The 15,015-nt window shown below is 41.0% G+C and overlaps 1 protein-coding gene and 1 long non-coding RNA gene across 3 annotated transcripts in view; one reads left to right on the top strand and one right to left on the bottom strand.

Moving 5' to 3' along the window:
* The first annotated feature begins 634 nt into the window (after positions 1-634).
* On the top strand, positions 635-3,318 carry LOC117517674. Its single transcript, XR_004562790.1, has 3 exons — positions 635-774; positions 2,192-2,193; positions 3,307-3,318. It is a non-coding gene; the product is annotated as an uncharacterized LOC117517674 (long non-coding RNA).
* A 1,082-nt stretch (positions 3,319-4,400) lies between these two features.
* Positions 4,401-15,015, bottom strand: part of pcdh1a (protocadherin 1a) — a 475,329-nt gene continuing 464,714 nt past the window's right edge. For both annotated transcript variants that reach the window (XM_034178790.1, XM_034178791.1), the window contains exon 5: positions 4,401-5,688. In XM_034178790.1, the coding sequence (XP_034034681.1) occupies positions 5,318-5,688 (371 nt within the window). In that variant the 3' untranslated portion in view covers positions 4,401-5,317. The remainder of the gene's footprint in view (positions 5,689-15,015) is intronic.

Raw genomic sequence — 15,015 nt, forward strand, 5'->3', positions numbered from 1 at the left:
GCTTTTGACTGAAGCGATGTGACACCGGCTTTATCTCTCATTGCTATCTTTCTCACTTTTTGTTAATTCCGGGTCAGCAACCTCAGCCGCTGCTGTCGGCTGGCGAAGCAGCAAAATCCACGCGGCTGAGAGTTGTGCTTGGGGGAGCCGTCGGGGGTTTAATCACAGTGTATCATGGCTGTTGTTTGAATTTTATTTCAGTCGCTAAATGGCTTTGAAAAATGGCATAATGTGCTTTCTCCCCCCTCAAGGCAGGATAATCGTCCACGTTATTTAATCACGGCCACGGCCGCTAATTTACATAAGTTTTCACTTTAATTATTTCATCGCAGTTCTCAATGGCAGCTTGATGAGGTAAGTGCTGATTTAAAGAAAGAAAGAATACCCCCCCACACACCACCACCCACATGTAGCTGATTGTAGCACTGGGGGTGGATTTGCATTATCTGGTGGGTGCTTTGTCCTAGGGGGCGTGCTCACACATGCCCTCACTCAGGACACATTACTCACCCTAATTAGGAAGTGTCCATTCCAAGCTGCTCCATCCTTACTCAGACACACTCCCATGATGGAAATACTCTGCAGAGGTGAAAGGTATTAACAAATTTAATCAAATCAATGTTTGAATCAACATCGACCTGCTTTGCGAGGTTGTAATGCCTGATAGTGTGGTCATTGTTAACGTTCAATTACCGTCTCATACATAGTGTCCTTCAGACATATCCTTCAGATTCATTTGGAAGAACCTTGTAAAGATAAATAAAGCCCAAGGCTGTGGCCAAATTTTAGTTTTTTATTTTTTAATAGCGAAAGGGAACAGAAAAAGTGCTAATGTCCTCAATTCAAGGGAAATCATGATTATAATAATCATAACTTTTATTTAACCAGTTAGAGAGCCCATTAAGATCGAAATCTCTTTGTGAATAACTCCTGCCTTGAACAAAATGTTGTTTTTCAAATCTACATCAGTTTCTGATATGAAATCACATTTTTTTCTGGTTTTGGTGGGCTCTAAAGTCAAGCAAACTAAACTTATATGGCCACAGCACTTTGATGATTGAATAGCGGGTATTGTGCTTGTCCTATTCTTTATTTGGGGTAGGGGTAAATAGTCTCTAGTTTTTATGTTCCATGAAAACACTTCTGTAGAATTTTGAATGTTGTTGGTTCTCCCTCAACAAAGATGTAGAACTTGTGAGTTAGAAGATAATTAAATTATTTAATTTCAAATTGCATTAAGTGGTAACATACTCCAATTAACTGACAGTTAATGTTCAGTATTTTGTATGTATTTTGTATTTTGTATCCTTATGTTAAAAAAATCATTTTCTCTTCTCTGAATATTGTTGATAGACCTATTAGGGAATATATTATGGAATTTTATCAAATGGAATTTGCTTATCATCTGACCCCGCATTGTAAAACTGTAGTTGTCTGTTATGTTGTCCTTCATAGGATCCCTGGGTAAATATGGATGACCGTGTCATGGTGGTTGTGGTCTAAAGTAACTTGGCCATTTGGAGGGGGCTGATCCAACAAATTCAAACTCATAAATCCTTCAAACTGCACAACTTGGAAAGAACAAATTTCCAATGTCTTACTTTGAAAATGTACCCTTGAATAAAACTGTGGGAAATTCATGTAAGTACACGGAAAATCTTGTCCACTGTCTTCATAAAAAAAAAAAAATAAATCACTTACAATCTAAATAAGGGTAATTTTTCTGTGTAAAACTGACTTGAAAATTCCTATTAATAAAATTAAACAGTTATCTGCACATGATGTTAATATATGTTTGGTTCCTAAAATTAGCAATTATGCCCAAACATTGATGATTGATATATAACTTTTTATACATGCATTTTAGTGTCAGAAGCTGGAATTTCTGACTTTCTAGGTTTTCATACTTCCCCATTTTCATCCTGGCTGATCAGCTTGGCTATAAGAAGCTCTCTTCAAATCATTTTACATGAAAATTTCCCACATGAACTGCATGCAGTTGAAGTACTATTATTGTAGATTAGAAGCTAGACAGGAACAAATACAAAAAGTCATTGACTTGCAACCCACATTAGCTTTGTGTTGAGCAAATTGCTGAAGGAGCGGCTAAACATTGAGTAAAGCTTGCAGCAAATCTGATGCTAACATCAATTTGCTGGTTAGCGTGCTAGCTTGAAACGTACAACTGTAGCTGTAGCAGGATTTAGCTTTTCAGCTGCATGGAACTCTGAGCTTTAAAAAAAACTTCCATTTTTTTTAAACCCTGTGATTAGTGAGTTTAAATGCTAAATTTGATGCATGTATCAAAAACTGAAAAGTCAACAATTACAGCATGCAGTATTTTGATGCCTTGATTTCAGTTGAAGGTTTAACTCGTTATGCTAATTTAATTTCAAAGCAAAATATGATTAATTTCAGCGAGGGCACGCTATTAATTGAGTTCATCTCCAACGGAGCAAATATGCAGCGAGGATATATTAAAAAATACTCTTAATGTAAAGCACTTGCCTAGTTTAAATCTGTGCAAAATTAACTTCCACAAGTGTACTCGATGACTGCAGTGGTTCTCAAGTCTCAAGTGTTCTTTCCTAAACACTCATGTAAATAACTCAGATTGCATTCATCATATCTGAAGAAAGCCTTATGTATCGTGGCGGTAAGGATGGGTGAGCTTAGAAGCAAATGATGGAGCTCAGGGTCGAGCAAGTCTGATTGTCACCGAATCAATCAATCAATCAATCAATTTTTTTTATATAGCGCCAAATCACAACAAACAGTTGCCCCAAGGCGCTTTATATTGTAAGGCAAGGCCATACAATAATTATGTAAAACCCCAACGGTCAAAACGACCCCCTGTGAGCAAGCACTTGGCTACAGTGGGAAGGAAAAACTCCCTTTTAACAGGAAGAAACCTCCAGCAGAACCAGGCTCAGGGAGGGGCAGTCTTCTGCTGGGACTGGTTGGGGCTGAGGGAGAGAACCAGGAAAAAGACATGCTGTGGAGGGGAGCAGAGATCGATCACTAATGATTAAATGCAGAGTGGTGCATACAGAGCAAAAAGAAAAAGAAACAGTGCATCATGGGAACCCCCCAGCAGTCTACGTCTATAGCAGCATAACTAAGGGATGGTTCAGGGTCACCTGATCCAGCCCTAACTATAAGCTTTAGCAAAAAGGAAAGTTTTAAGCCTAATCTTAAAAGTAGAGAGGGTGTCTGTCTCCCTGATCTGAATTGGGAGCTGGTTCCACAGGAGAGGAGCCTGAAAGCTGAAGGCTCTGCCTCCCATTCTACTCTTACAAACCCTAGGAACTACAAGTAAGCCTGCAGTCTGAGAGCGAAGCGCTCTATTGGGGTAATATGGTACTACGAGGTCCCTAAGATAAGATGGGACCTGATTATTCAAAACCTTATAAGTAAGAAGAAGAATTTTAAATTCTATTCTAGAATTAACAGGAAGCCAATGAAGAGAGGCCAATATGGGTGAGATATGCTCTCTCCTTCTAGTCCCCGTCAGTACTCTAGCTGCAGCATTTTGAATTAACTGAAGGCTTTTTAGGGAACTTTTAGGACAACCTGATAATAATGAATTACAATAGTCCAGCCTAGAGGAAATAAATGCATGAATTAGTTTTTCAGCATCACTCTGAGACAAGACCTTTCTGATTTTAGAGATATTGCGTAAATGCAAAAAAGCAGTCCTACATATTTGTTTAATATGCACTTTGAATGACATATCCTGATCAAAAATGACTCCAAGATTTCTCACAGTATTACTAGAGGTCAGGGTAATGCCATCCAGAGTAAGGATCTGGTTAGACACCATGTTTCTAAGATTTGTGGGGCCAAGTACAATAACTTCAGTTTTATCTGAGTTTAAAAGCAGGAAATTAGAGGTCATCCATGTCTTTATGTCTGTAAGACAATCCTGCAGTTTAGCTAATTGGTGTGTGTCCTCTGGCTTCATGGATAGATAAAGCTGGGTATCATCTGCGTAACAATGAAAATTTAAGCAATACCGTCTAATAATACTGCCTAAGGGAAGCATGTATAAAGTGAATAAAATTGGTCCTAGCACAGAACCTTGTGGAACTCCATAATTAACTTTAGTCTGTGAAGAAGATTCCCCATTTACATGAACAAATTGTAATCTATTAGACAAATATGATTCAAACCACCGCAGCGCAGTGCCTTTAATACCTATGGCATGCTCTAATCTCTGTAATAAAATTTTATGGTCAACAGTATCAAAAGCAGCACTGAGATCTAACAGAACAAGCACAGAGATGAGTCCACTGTCCGAGGCCATAAGAAGATCATAAGAAGAGAAGAGCTTTTAAACTGCGAGAGCATGATTTCATCAGCGAACAGTGAGTCATGAGGGTTTTTTTTTTTTTTTTTTTAACCACAGAAAGCCAATCAGAATGTACCTTGTAAGTACTCTGCAGCTGGTCATTGTGACTCCGGGCTACGGCGGCCAAGTCAACCGTTTTCATGATGAACGATAGGTCACAGTGCTGAGAGTCAGTGGAACATAATGTCAGCTTAAATGCTACCACCCAGCTTTCTCCGTCAGTGGCAGGGCTCTACGGGGAGCAGAGGTAAAGGCCATCCAACTGTGATTAGGGGTCAAAGGTTGGTGCGCGTGTGTGACTGTGTGGAGAGTATCGATGCCTCTCATCAAGTTCAATGTCAGTAGATGGTTTCAATAATTGTTAAACCGCAGCAGCAAAGAAAAGCTTTGATTTGCTAGAACTCTGAGGCATTTTTTTTCATCTTATGCCAGACAAAAATATATGTAGAACACACCATTCAATGTATTTACATCTCTGTACAATAAGATCATTTCATTTGATTGTTAGTCAGTGTCATGCCTTCTGATAGGACATAACTGGCTATTAACTAATAATGGCACAACAGCACTGATCACAACTTTCAAATTCAAGAGGTCACTTCACAGAATTAAACTTGGCTAACCACAACAACAACTGGTCACTACGAAAGTAGCAGTTACCGTCTGCTTTCCCTTTTGATCTGTTTGAATAATATCATTTGAGAATTGTTCAAATAATTGAGTGCATCAATTACATTTGTGGAATTTGTCATAAATATGCGAATAAATTAACAATTCAAGGATGAAATGGAAAAAATTAAACATAAAATTAAAAAAATCGAGTCAATATGTTCATGCTCATGATTGGATGAGTCACAGCCTATTGTTACCTACACAAATGTTATTGGCTTTAGTATGTGGGCTGTGTGTTTCTCCTTCTGAAGTTTGTGTATCTTTTCTTCATTTATGCACCAATCAAATGATACCTCACAGGTAAATTTCCCGTTTGGGGGTGTGGGTAGAAGGGGAGGTGGGTGGGAACTCGGAGGCGATGCTCAGGGGCATCTCCTCCAAGGGGCAGTCCTGACTGGGGTCGTGACCACTGCTGGAATAGGCACTGCGAGATGGTGGGAGGCGTGGCTGGTGCTCCTCTCCACCCAGCCTGGCACTTCCATTTGCCAGGCGCCCCAGGCTCCCTCTCTCCTGGTAAGGCACGAAGGTGGAGAGTTTGGGGGGGTTCCTGGTCTTGCGCACAGGGGAGGGATGCCCGGGCATCCAGCAGGCATCTGAGTGGCCCAATTCGCTGCATTCCGTGGTACAGTTTCCGGTCATTGCCACGTCAGGGAGGGAGCGGATATCTGTGGGAAAGAGAAAATAGAGAAATCAGGGGGGTTTGAGAGCTCAGCATCAGGAAATGTTTGAGACAACAGGAGAAGTGGAAATAACTAATTACAACTACTCACATTACTGTAATAAAGTAGTTTTCAGATACTTTTGAGTATATGTTTAGGTCATAATTTTACTTACAGTTAAGTACAAATTAAAATAAGTGATATGCTTTGCTACATTTGAAAGAAAAAATAGAAAAAATGAGTTCCTGAGGATGCTAAAAATTTCAATTAACATCCAAACCTTTGACTAGCATTTTCATAGCCAATAAAAGCATCCAATCACAAACAGACCAATTATACCCTGATATTTGGATCGGGGGAGTGGGGGCAGGGTCCTGCTATATTGTTTTCATTTGTTGGAATATCACTCACTGTCTAAGTCTGTCTAAGTCAAGATAAAACCAACAAATGTCATCTGTTAGCCTGGTATTCAAGTAGGATTCAACTAGCTAACGTGTGTGTAGTCGCATGCATGCATAATTTATATTCAGAAATACTATCAGTACATAGTAAATCCATCCATCCATCCATCTTCTACCGCTTAGTCCAATTAAGGGTCACGGGGGGCTGGAGCCTATCCCAGCAGTCATAGAGCGCGAGGCGGGGTACACCCAGGACAGGACGCTAGTCTGTCGCAGGGCCACAAATAGACAAACAAACACAGACACACCCACACACACACCTACGGACAATTTTTTTTTTTTTTTAAGATTCCAATCCACCTAACCCGCATGTCTTTGGATGTGGGAGGAAACCGGAGCACCCGGAGGAAACCACACAAACACGGGGAGAACATGCAAACTCCACACAGAGAGGCCACAGGAATTGAACCCACAACCTCCTCGCTGTGAGGCAACAGTGCTAACCACTAAGCCACCGTGCTGCCCTACACAGTAAATTTTGCAGAGAAAAATAATATTTTACTTCACTAAAATTACTATACTCTGCCAGGATAACATTTGGTCCCAGTCCAAATAGAGTTAAATATACTCTATCACAGTGCTAAATCAATTCTATCACATTGTAAAATCAACTTTATCATGCTGTGAATGACTCTTATTGGAGTTGAAAAAATGTGATTTGACAAGACGGCAGAGCTAATTTCACTCTATAATAGAGTATAGTAATAGAGTGAAATCAGCTGATAGAGTATATTTAACTGTATTTGGACTGGGACCAAATGTTGTTTTGGCAGAGTGAATTTGAATCTGCAAAATTTACTGTGTATGACAAAATATTAGGACAACCACATTCATTATGACAGTGTAAATCATTTTTCACCCTCACATGTCACACTGGACCAGCTCTACACCCTCCATTGGGTGCTTGAGGGTTCATGGGAGTTTGCCCAACCAGTCCCCATGTGCTTTGTGGATCTGGAGAAGGCGTTTGACCGTGTCCCTCGAGGCGCCCTGTGGGGGGTGCTACGGGAGTACGGGGTCCGGGGTCCTTTGCTAAGGGCTATCCGGTCCCTGTACGACTGCAACAGGAACTTGGTTCGCATTGCTGGTAGTAAGTCAAACCTGTTTCCAGTGCACGCTGGCCTCCGCCACGGGTTCTGTTCATAACATTTATGGACAGAATTTCTAGGCGTAGCCAGAGTGTAGAGGGTGCCTGGTTTGGGAACCACAGAATCTCATCTCTGCTGTTTGCAGATGATGTGGTCCTGTTGGCTTCGTCAAACCAGGACCTCCAGCGTGCACTGGGGTGGTTTGCAGCTGAGTGTGAAGTGTCCAGGATGAATATGAGCACCTCCAAATCCAAGGCCTTGGTTCTCGACCGGAAAAAGGTGCCTTGCCCTCTTCAGGTCGGTGGGGTGTCCTTGCCTCAAGTGGAGGAGTTTAAGTATCTCGGGGTCTTGTTCACAAGTGAGGGACGGATGGAGCGTGAGATCGCCAGACGGATTGGTGCAGTGTCTGCAGTGATGCGGTCGCTGTATCGGACCATCGTGGTGAAGAGAGAGCTGAGTAGGGGGGCAAAGCTCTCGATTTACCAATCAATCTACATTCTGATCCTCACCTATGGTCATGAAATTTGGCTCATGACCAAAAGAACAAGATCACGAGTACAGGTGGCTGAGATGAGTTTCCTCCGCAGGGTGGCTGGGCGCTCCCTTAGAGATAGGGTGAGGAGCACGGTCACTCGGGAGGAGCTCAGAGTCGAGCCGCTGCTCCTCCACATCGAAAGGAGCCAGCTGAGGTGGCTCGGGCATCTTTTCTGAATGACACCTGGACGCCTCGCTGGAGAGGTGTTCCAGGCACGTCCCATCGGGTGGAGGCCCCAGGGAAGACCCAGGACACGCTGGAGGGACTACGTCTCTCAGCTAGCTTGGGAATGCCTCGGGGTTCCCCCAGACGAGATGGGGGAAGTGTGTGCGGATCGGGAGGTCTGGGCATCTTTGCTTGAGCTGATGCCCCCGCGACCCAACCTCGGATAAGCGGAAGAAAATGGATGGATGGATGGATGTTAGAAGGAAAGGTTATGTAACACAGTGGTAAACATACCACTGTCCCAGCTGTTTTGAAATGTGTTGCAGGCATCCATTTCAAAATGAGCAAATATTTGCACAAAAACAATAAAGTTTATCAGTTTGAACATTAAATATCTTGTCTTTGTGGTGTATTCAGTTGAATATAGGTTGAAGAGAATTTGCAAATCATTGTATTCTGTTTTTATTTACATTTTACACAATGTCCCAACTTCATTGGAATTGCGATTGTATACCAAGCTGCATGGGTGCAATTTGGTGGGGGATAGGGGGGACATGTCCCCCCACCTTTTCAAGCAGGGGGGACAGAAAATGGTATGCCCCCCCACCTTCTGACATATATGTGTGTACTTGAAACATGCTATGCCAGTCTTATGTGCAAACCATGTCAGTCTTATGTGCAAAACCATGTCAGAATAGTATCTTTGTTTCTGCAAGTTTGTATTTTTAGCAGCATTGACTTCTTTACAACACCTGTTTCTTGTTTGTCACATTCAGAATTTTCTGGGACTGCATTTGCCCAGATTTGAAACCAAAAATAGTTGCCTCTAGGGACTAGTGTCTACACATAAGTATCAATAGACCATATGCTAATTTATTAAATTCTGAAAGTTAAAAAAGGAAATCAGAAAAGCTATCTGGGACCTCAGAAAGCCCATCTGCAATTATTGCTTGATCTCAAAAATCAGTATATGCAAGAGAAATTATGTTCAGTATGAGTGTTGTCATTAGTGCCACTTCGAAAATTAAATTCATGATAAGTAATTTATCCTAAACTTATGGTCTGTTGTTTTTTCAAACTTATGCAAAAACAAATCTTGAGAAAAAAATACAGTATGCGATAGTTAATAATTATTAAGAGCCTGTTCTTTCATATTTATGAATACATTTTACCACATTGCAGTTGTTTTTTAATGAGAACTCAACCTATCATTCTTTTTGAGTTCTACACATGTGGTGATACCTTATTTACACCAGGATGTTAATAAAATCAATGCTCGCTATTCTCAGATTAATAGTACTTATATCCATCCATCCATCCATTTTCTCCTGCTTTATCCGGAGTCGGGTCGCGGGGGCAGCAGCTCATGCAAAGCCGCAAAGCACCTTTTTCCGGTTGAGAACCATGGCCTCAGATTTGGAGGTGCTGATCTTCATCCCGGACGCTTCACACTCGGCTGCAAACCGCCCCAGTGCACGCTGAAGGTCCTGATTTGACGAAGCCAACAGAACCACATTGTCCGCAAACAGCAGAGACGAGATTCTGTGGTTCCCAAACCAGACCCCCTCTACACCCTGGCTGCACCTAGAAATTCTGTCCATAAAAATAATTTACAGAACCGGTGACAAAGGGCAGCCCTGGCGGAGGCCAATGTGCACTGGAAACAGGTTTGACTTACTACGATGCGAACCAAGCTCCTGCTGTGGTCGTACAGGGACCGGATTTCAAATTGCATAAGTCAAATGGTGTCCACTTTATGGTCTTCTCAAAACATTAAAATTACTGTTCTGGATGCTCAGAATGCATCTGAGGTTATCTAGAAACCGTTGGCTTCTGGGGGCCTGAAGCGGCCCCCAGACCGCTGGCCTATAGGCTTCAGCCCTGTGGGCCTCACATTTTGCCCCCCCCCCCCCCCCCCGCCCCCAAGTTCTAGTTCTAAATTGCGCCCTTGCCAAGCTGACCTGAAATGAACCATTGTACATTAAATTGACTTTATTGATTAACTGTTTGAAAATTGACCAAATTACATGTATTTGTATTGAGTTCGGCAATGTTTTCACCGAGAAAACCTGCCCCTCAGAGTTAAATGCCCAGATGATCGACCTTGAGAATATCTGTTTCTTCAAAAAAGTTCAAAGTTCAATGCCTCTGGTGAGATGGTTACATGAACTTTTAACTTTGCAAGGTTAAAAACAAAATCAAAGGATAAAAGTAACTGAACTATATAACTTTACAATTTGTTCATACTGGTTCATTCATTCATTCATTCATCTTCTACCGCTTAGTCCAATTAAGGGTCGCAGGGGGCTGGAACCTATCCCAGCAGTCATAGAGCACGAGGCGGGGTACACCCAGGACAGGACGCTAGTCTGTGGCAGGGCCACAAACAGACAAACAAACACAGACACACCCACACACACACCTATGGACAATTTAAAGACTCCAATCCACCTAACCTGCATGTCCTTGGATGTGGGAGGAAACCGAAGCACCCGGAGGAAACCCACGCACACAACGGGGAGAACATGCAAACTCCACACAGAAAGGCCGTGGGAACTGAACCCACGACCTTCTCGCTGTGAGGCAACAGTGCTAACCATTAAGCCGCCATGCTGCTCCATACCGGTTCAGAAGAGGAAAATTATGCTATGCTTTTTAAGCTATGCTAAAAACAGCTGGTTTCTTCTTCTTCGCCTATTTCATGCTGCACTTTCTGCTACTTTCTGTGGTGCTGCCTCCAGTGGTGAACAAAAATGTGTGGAAGCAGTGCCCAACTATTGCATGTTAAGAGAAAAAAATCAAGAGAAAAAAATGTAAGAAGTTCACTGTTTTTTCATGAAATATGTATTTGAAGGTAACCAATACTACTTCTGGTTCATTCTATTTATCATGGAAAATGAATGTCTACATTAAACAAGGAGTCACATCAGAGTGCAGCATTTTGTATGGAATCAAACTGTGCAGCAATAAAAAGTATTTTTTTCCTAAATCGAAACATAGTTTATGTATCTCCATATATATCATATCATTTTATAAGGGAGAGATGCACACCCCAGAGAGGGAGAGCGAGAGAGAGAGAGTTAACATTACATCAATTTGATCATAGTGCTAAAACAGCCTGACGACATTGTGAAGTCAGCTTGATCATATTGTTAAATCAAGTCTATCAGGGTTAAATGATCTTGATCATAGTATTAAATGAAGTCGATATAGTGTGAAATCAGTTTAATCACACCATTAAATCAGCTCAATCATAGTGTTAAGTCTATTATAGTGTTAAAGCAGCTCGATCATGGTCTTAAATCAAATTGATCACACTCTACACAGTAAATGTTGCAGAGTAAAATTTACTCTGCTGGGATAACATTTGGTCCCAGTCCAAATTCAACTCTATCACAGTGCTAAATAAACTCTATCGCAGTGTAAAATCAACTCTTATTGGAGTAGGAACACTTGATTTGACAATACGGTAGAGCTGATTTCACTCTATAATAGAGTGTATTTTACTCTATTTAGACTGGGACCAAATGTTATCCTGGCAGAGTATAATTTATTGTGTATTAAATCACATCTTCACAGTGTCAAATCAGTTTGATCATAGTGTTAAATCAAGCCTATCATAGTTTAAACTCAATGAGCGTGAAACAATTTGATTTAACACGAGGATAGAGTTGATATAACTAAAATGGGACCAGATGTGGTATCAGTGCAGAATCAGTTTTAATCTGCATTGTTTACTGTGTGGTTTTGGGTATTCCCATTAATATCCCCCCCCCCCACCACCACAAAAAAGGGAAAAAAAAAGAAGATTTGAAACAAAACACAATTTGCTTGAAAAATGCAATAAAGACATAAACTCTTCTCAAGACATTTCTAAACAGAAACGCTATCGTCTGAAGCATGGCATGACCCTCCCCCCCCTTCTTAAGGTCTTTGCAGCTGTTGCTAAGCAGTCACCAGCAGTTGCTATGTAGCAGTTGCTATGCACTGTGTAATGAGCGTCACTGTGTGTGTAGGCCACGAGCTGATGTGATGCATTCAGGAGATGGCGTGCTGCGTGTGCGCCATTAGTGTCCAACAGCAGTTTGGCTGTTATGTTGGTAAACATTTATTTTGACTATGTATGATGAATACGACATTCCAATATGTCAACATATACAAAGACAGGCATCCTCAGACACTAAATGTTTGGTTGCAAAGCTAGACAGAGATTCCTGTGGGCACAGTCTGTGTTGAATGAGTTATTGATTGACAGTGCTAAAATGAGGTTCCTGCCCTTGATTATTATCCAGTTTTTATTCATCTGATGCTAATTAAATAAACTGGTTCCACAGCACACTGACCTCCTTTTAATGTAAAAGCTGTGACAGCGCCAAAATAAGTTTTCTTCGGCTTTCAATAACTGTGACAAATGAGAGCTTTGTATCACTAAAATCTATAGTGTTTCTGACAATATGAGCCAGCTTATTTGAGGTCAATGATCAAAACTCATGATCGACAACTTGCAACATCACATAAATACACAACTACGATTGTACACTTTTGCAGGTATCCTTTATTTGCAGGACATTGAGTGGAAACAATGGCTACATTTACATGCCGTTAATAATCGGGATAAGGTCAATATTACGGTTTCTGAATTATTAGGAATAACCTATTTACATACTTAAGCAGCCAGAGTTACTCCTGTATACATGGTCATTGGTATAATTTGGAATATCCCCATCTAAACAGTGACACACGTCTTCCACCGGTGCTTGATTTGGTCTGGCGTTCGTGCAAATCCTGCTTCGTGTAACTTTTCGGCCACCTTCTTGTCTCGTAAATGTCGCTATCTCTGTACTTTCTACCGTCAATAAAAGACATTATATTCATGTCTTTCACTATAATAATAAAGTACTCGGTTTCCTCCTTGCTCCAAAAGTGTGGTGCTGTGCTGCCACGTCTGGATTTCCCCGTGCTTTTTTACTTCTGCTTCTGTGGTGTCCGGTGGGTTGCACGCGCCGCATACAAGTAGTTGCCGTACTCAAAAGACCAAGATTCCTTACAGATAGGACATGCACAGAACACAAAATAATGTTCCTTTCTATGGGGATATTCCGATACGTGTTTATATGACCTGATATTCGGGTTAGAAAAGGAGTAACCCAGGGGTCATATTCGGGTTTTTAAAAACCGGAATATGAGCATATTCGGGTTTTTGCGGGTGTTTACATGGCCGTGCGCAACCGGGTTATTGCTAATATTCCGGTTATGAAAGGGTTATGAAAGGGTTATTGGCTGCATGTAAACATAGTCACTGGTATCCACTTATATACAGTGGTGGGCACAGCTAACCGAAAAGTTAGCGTCAATAACCATTAAACCATTAACTGAAAACTTGACTTTTATAACGCAAAACCGATAAACTGCTAAAGAAATAGCAGAAGTTACCACTAACCGCTAACTTTTAGTATTGACTCTGTACACTGTCGACTACTGATAAGCCAGTTTCGAGTTTAAGTACTGCAAGGGCAGCTGGGTAATTTCAAACGCGATCACAAACACAAAACACCCAAAAAATAAATTGATAAAAATAAAACCCCAAACACTATCATCATCTTTATCAAAAGCAGTAAATCACAGTATTAGAAGTCACAGTTTATCTCTATATTATATATTTATAAATCATTAACAGAGCTATAGCTCACCTGTATTGTGGTCACAAAAACAAAACAAATGCACAAAAAAAAAAAAAAATTGACTTTTGCACTGCTTGCATACTGTTTTTGTCCACAATGTAGCTTCTTGTCTTCTTACCAGTACTTGTGCTTTTAATCTGTGAACCGGAAATGTTACCTAGCTCTCTGTGTTCATAAACAGAAACTACCATGTGTGATTTTAGGGTTTATAAATGTTTTTGACCATCAAATTTAGTCACTTTACCAGCAAAAAAAAAAAAGTTTTAGCAGACTGAAAGTTTGTGGAACTAAATTCAGCAGCTAACTGGTCTGCTGATCATTTTCAAAGTTAGCTTTAAAGCTAATCTGCTAAGGAAACGTAAGCTTCACTCATTAGTTAGTTAGTGGAACTGTGCCAACCACTGGTTATATATTATATGTATCAAACAGAATCATCATATTTTAAGATATATTTAGGCTTGAAATCTAATGCAGATGCGGAGAACCTTCAGTGCTGATATTGTAATATTTATATGTTGCAGACATGAAAGAGTAAAGCGTCTACCATCTGTTTGTGGCTTTTTACAACAATGTTGTTTGGTTTGTGGCGTTTTCTTCACTGTCATTTCTGGTTTGTGCCTTCGTCTACCATAAGAGCGAGATCGTTTTTCGCCATATGACTCTTAAGGCCCGGTCACACGGCACATGAAGGAAGGAAAAAAGTCACAAAGCCACAAGTTGTCGAGAAAAAGTGGACAAATGAGTCAGCATTTCTCCCATCACCGAAAAGCCTGGAAGCGCATAAAAAACCGAAACGAAACTGAAACTAACAAAAGAAAAACAGCCACCTGCAGCTGCATTGTTTTAACAATAGGTTTGAACGTGTGCGCTCACATGCACCTTGGAGCCAGAGATGGCTGCAACATGCGTAAATAGTTAAAGTAGTTGATCAAACGTTCATTCCGCTATTGTTTCTGTATGAAAATGTTGCTTTTCATCCCACACATGGCCGAGTCACGTTCAGCTCATCAGATTTTTAGTTACTGATGCGTTCAGATATTGTCAATGTTTGTGCAAGATGTCGGACTTAGGAGGTTGGATGAGGGTGGACGACAATCAAACGGAACGCTAATGGTACGGTAACTATGCAAACAATGAGAAACCTTCAAGACAGAAAGCAAAACAAATTACGGATGAATTGAGGTTGTCGTCAGGATTCATTCACATTTTTCAACAGACGATGTGCCAGCTACAGAAACAAAGCTGGACGATGGTTAAATGATGTCTCCAGAAGTCAACATAAGCCCAGATTTCTTGTTTCATTTTGGCTTCGGTGTCCTTCATTAGTGCCGTGTGACCAGGGCTTTAGCTAGCTCACACAGATGGCTGAACTCCACATGGTAGATCTTTGGGTTTTGTTGTTT

Source organism: Thalassophryne amazonica, chromosome 9, assembly GCF_902500255.1.
Source record: "Thalassophryne amazonica chromosome 9, fThaAma1.1, whole genome shotgun sequence".
Lineage (NCBI taxonomy): Eukaryota > Metazoa > Chordata > Actinopteri > Batrachoidiformes > Batrachoididae > Thalassophryne > Thalassophryne amazonica.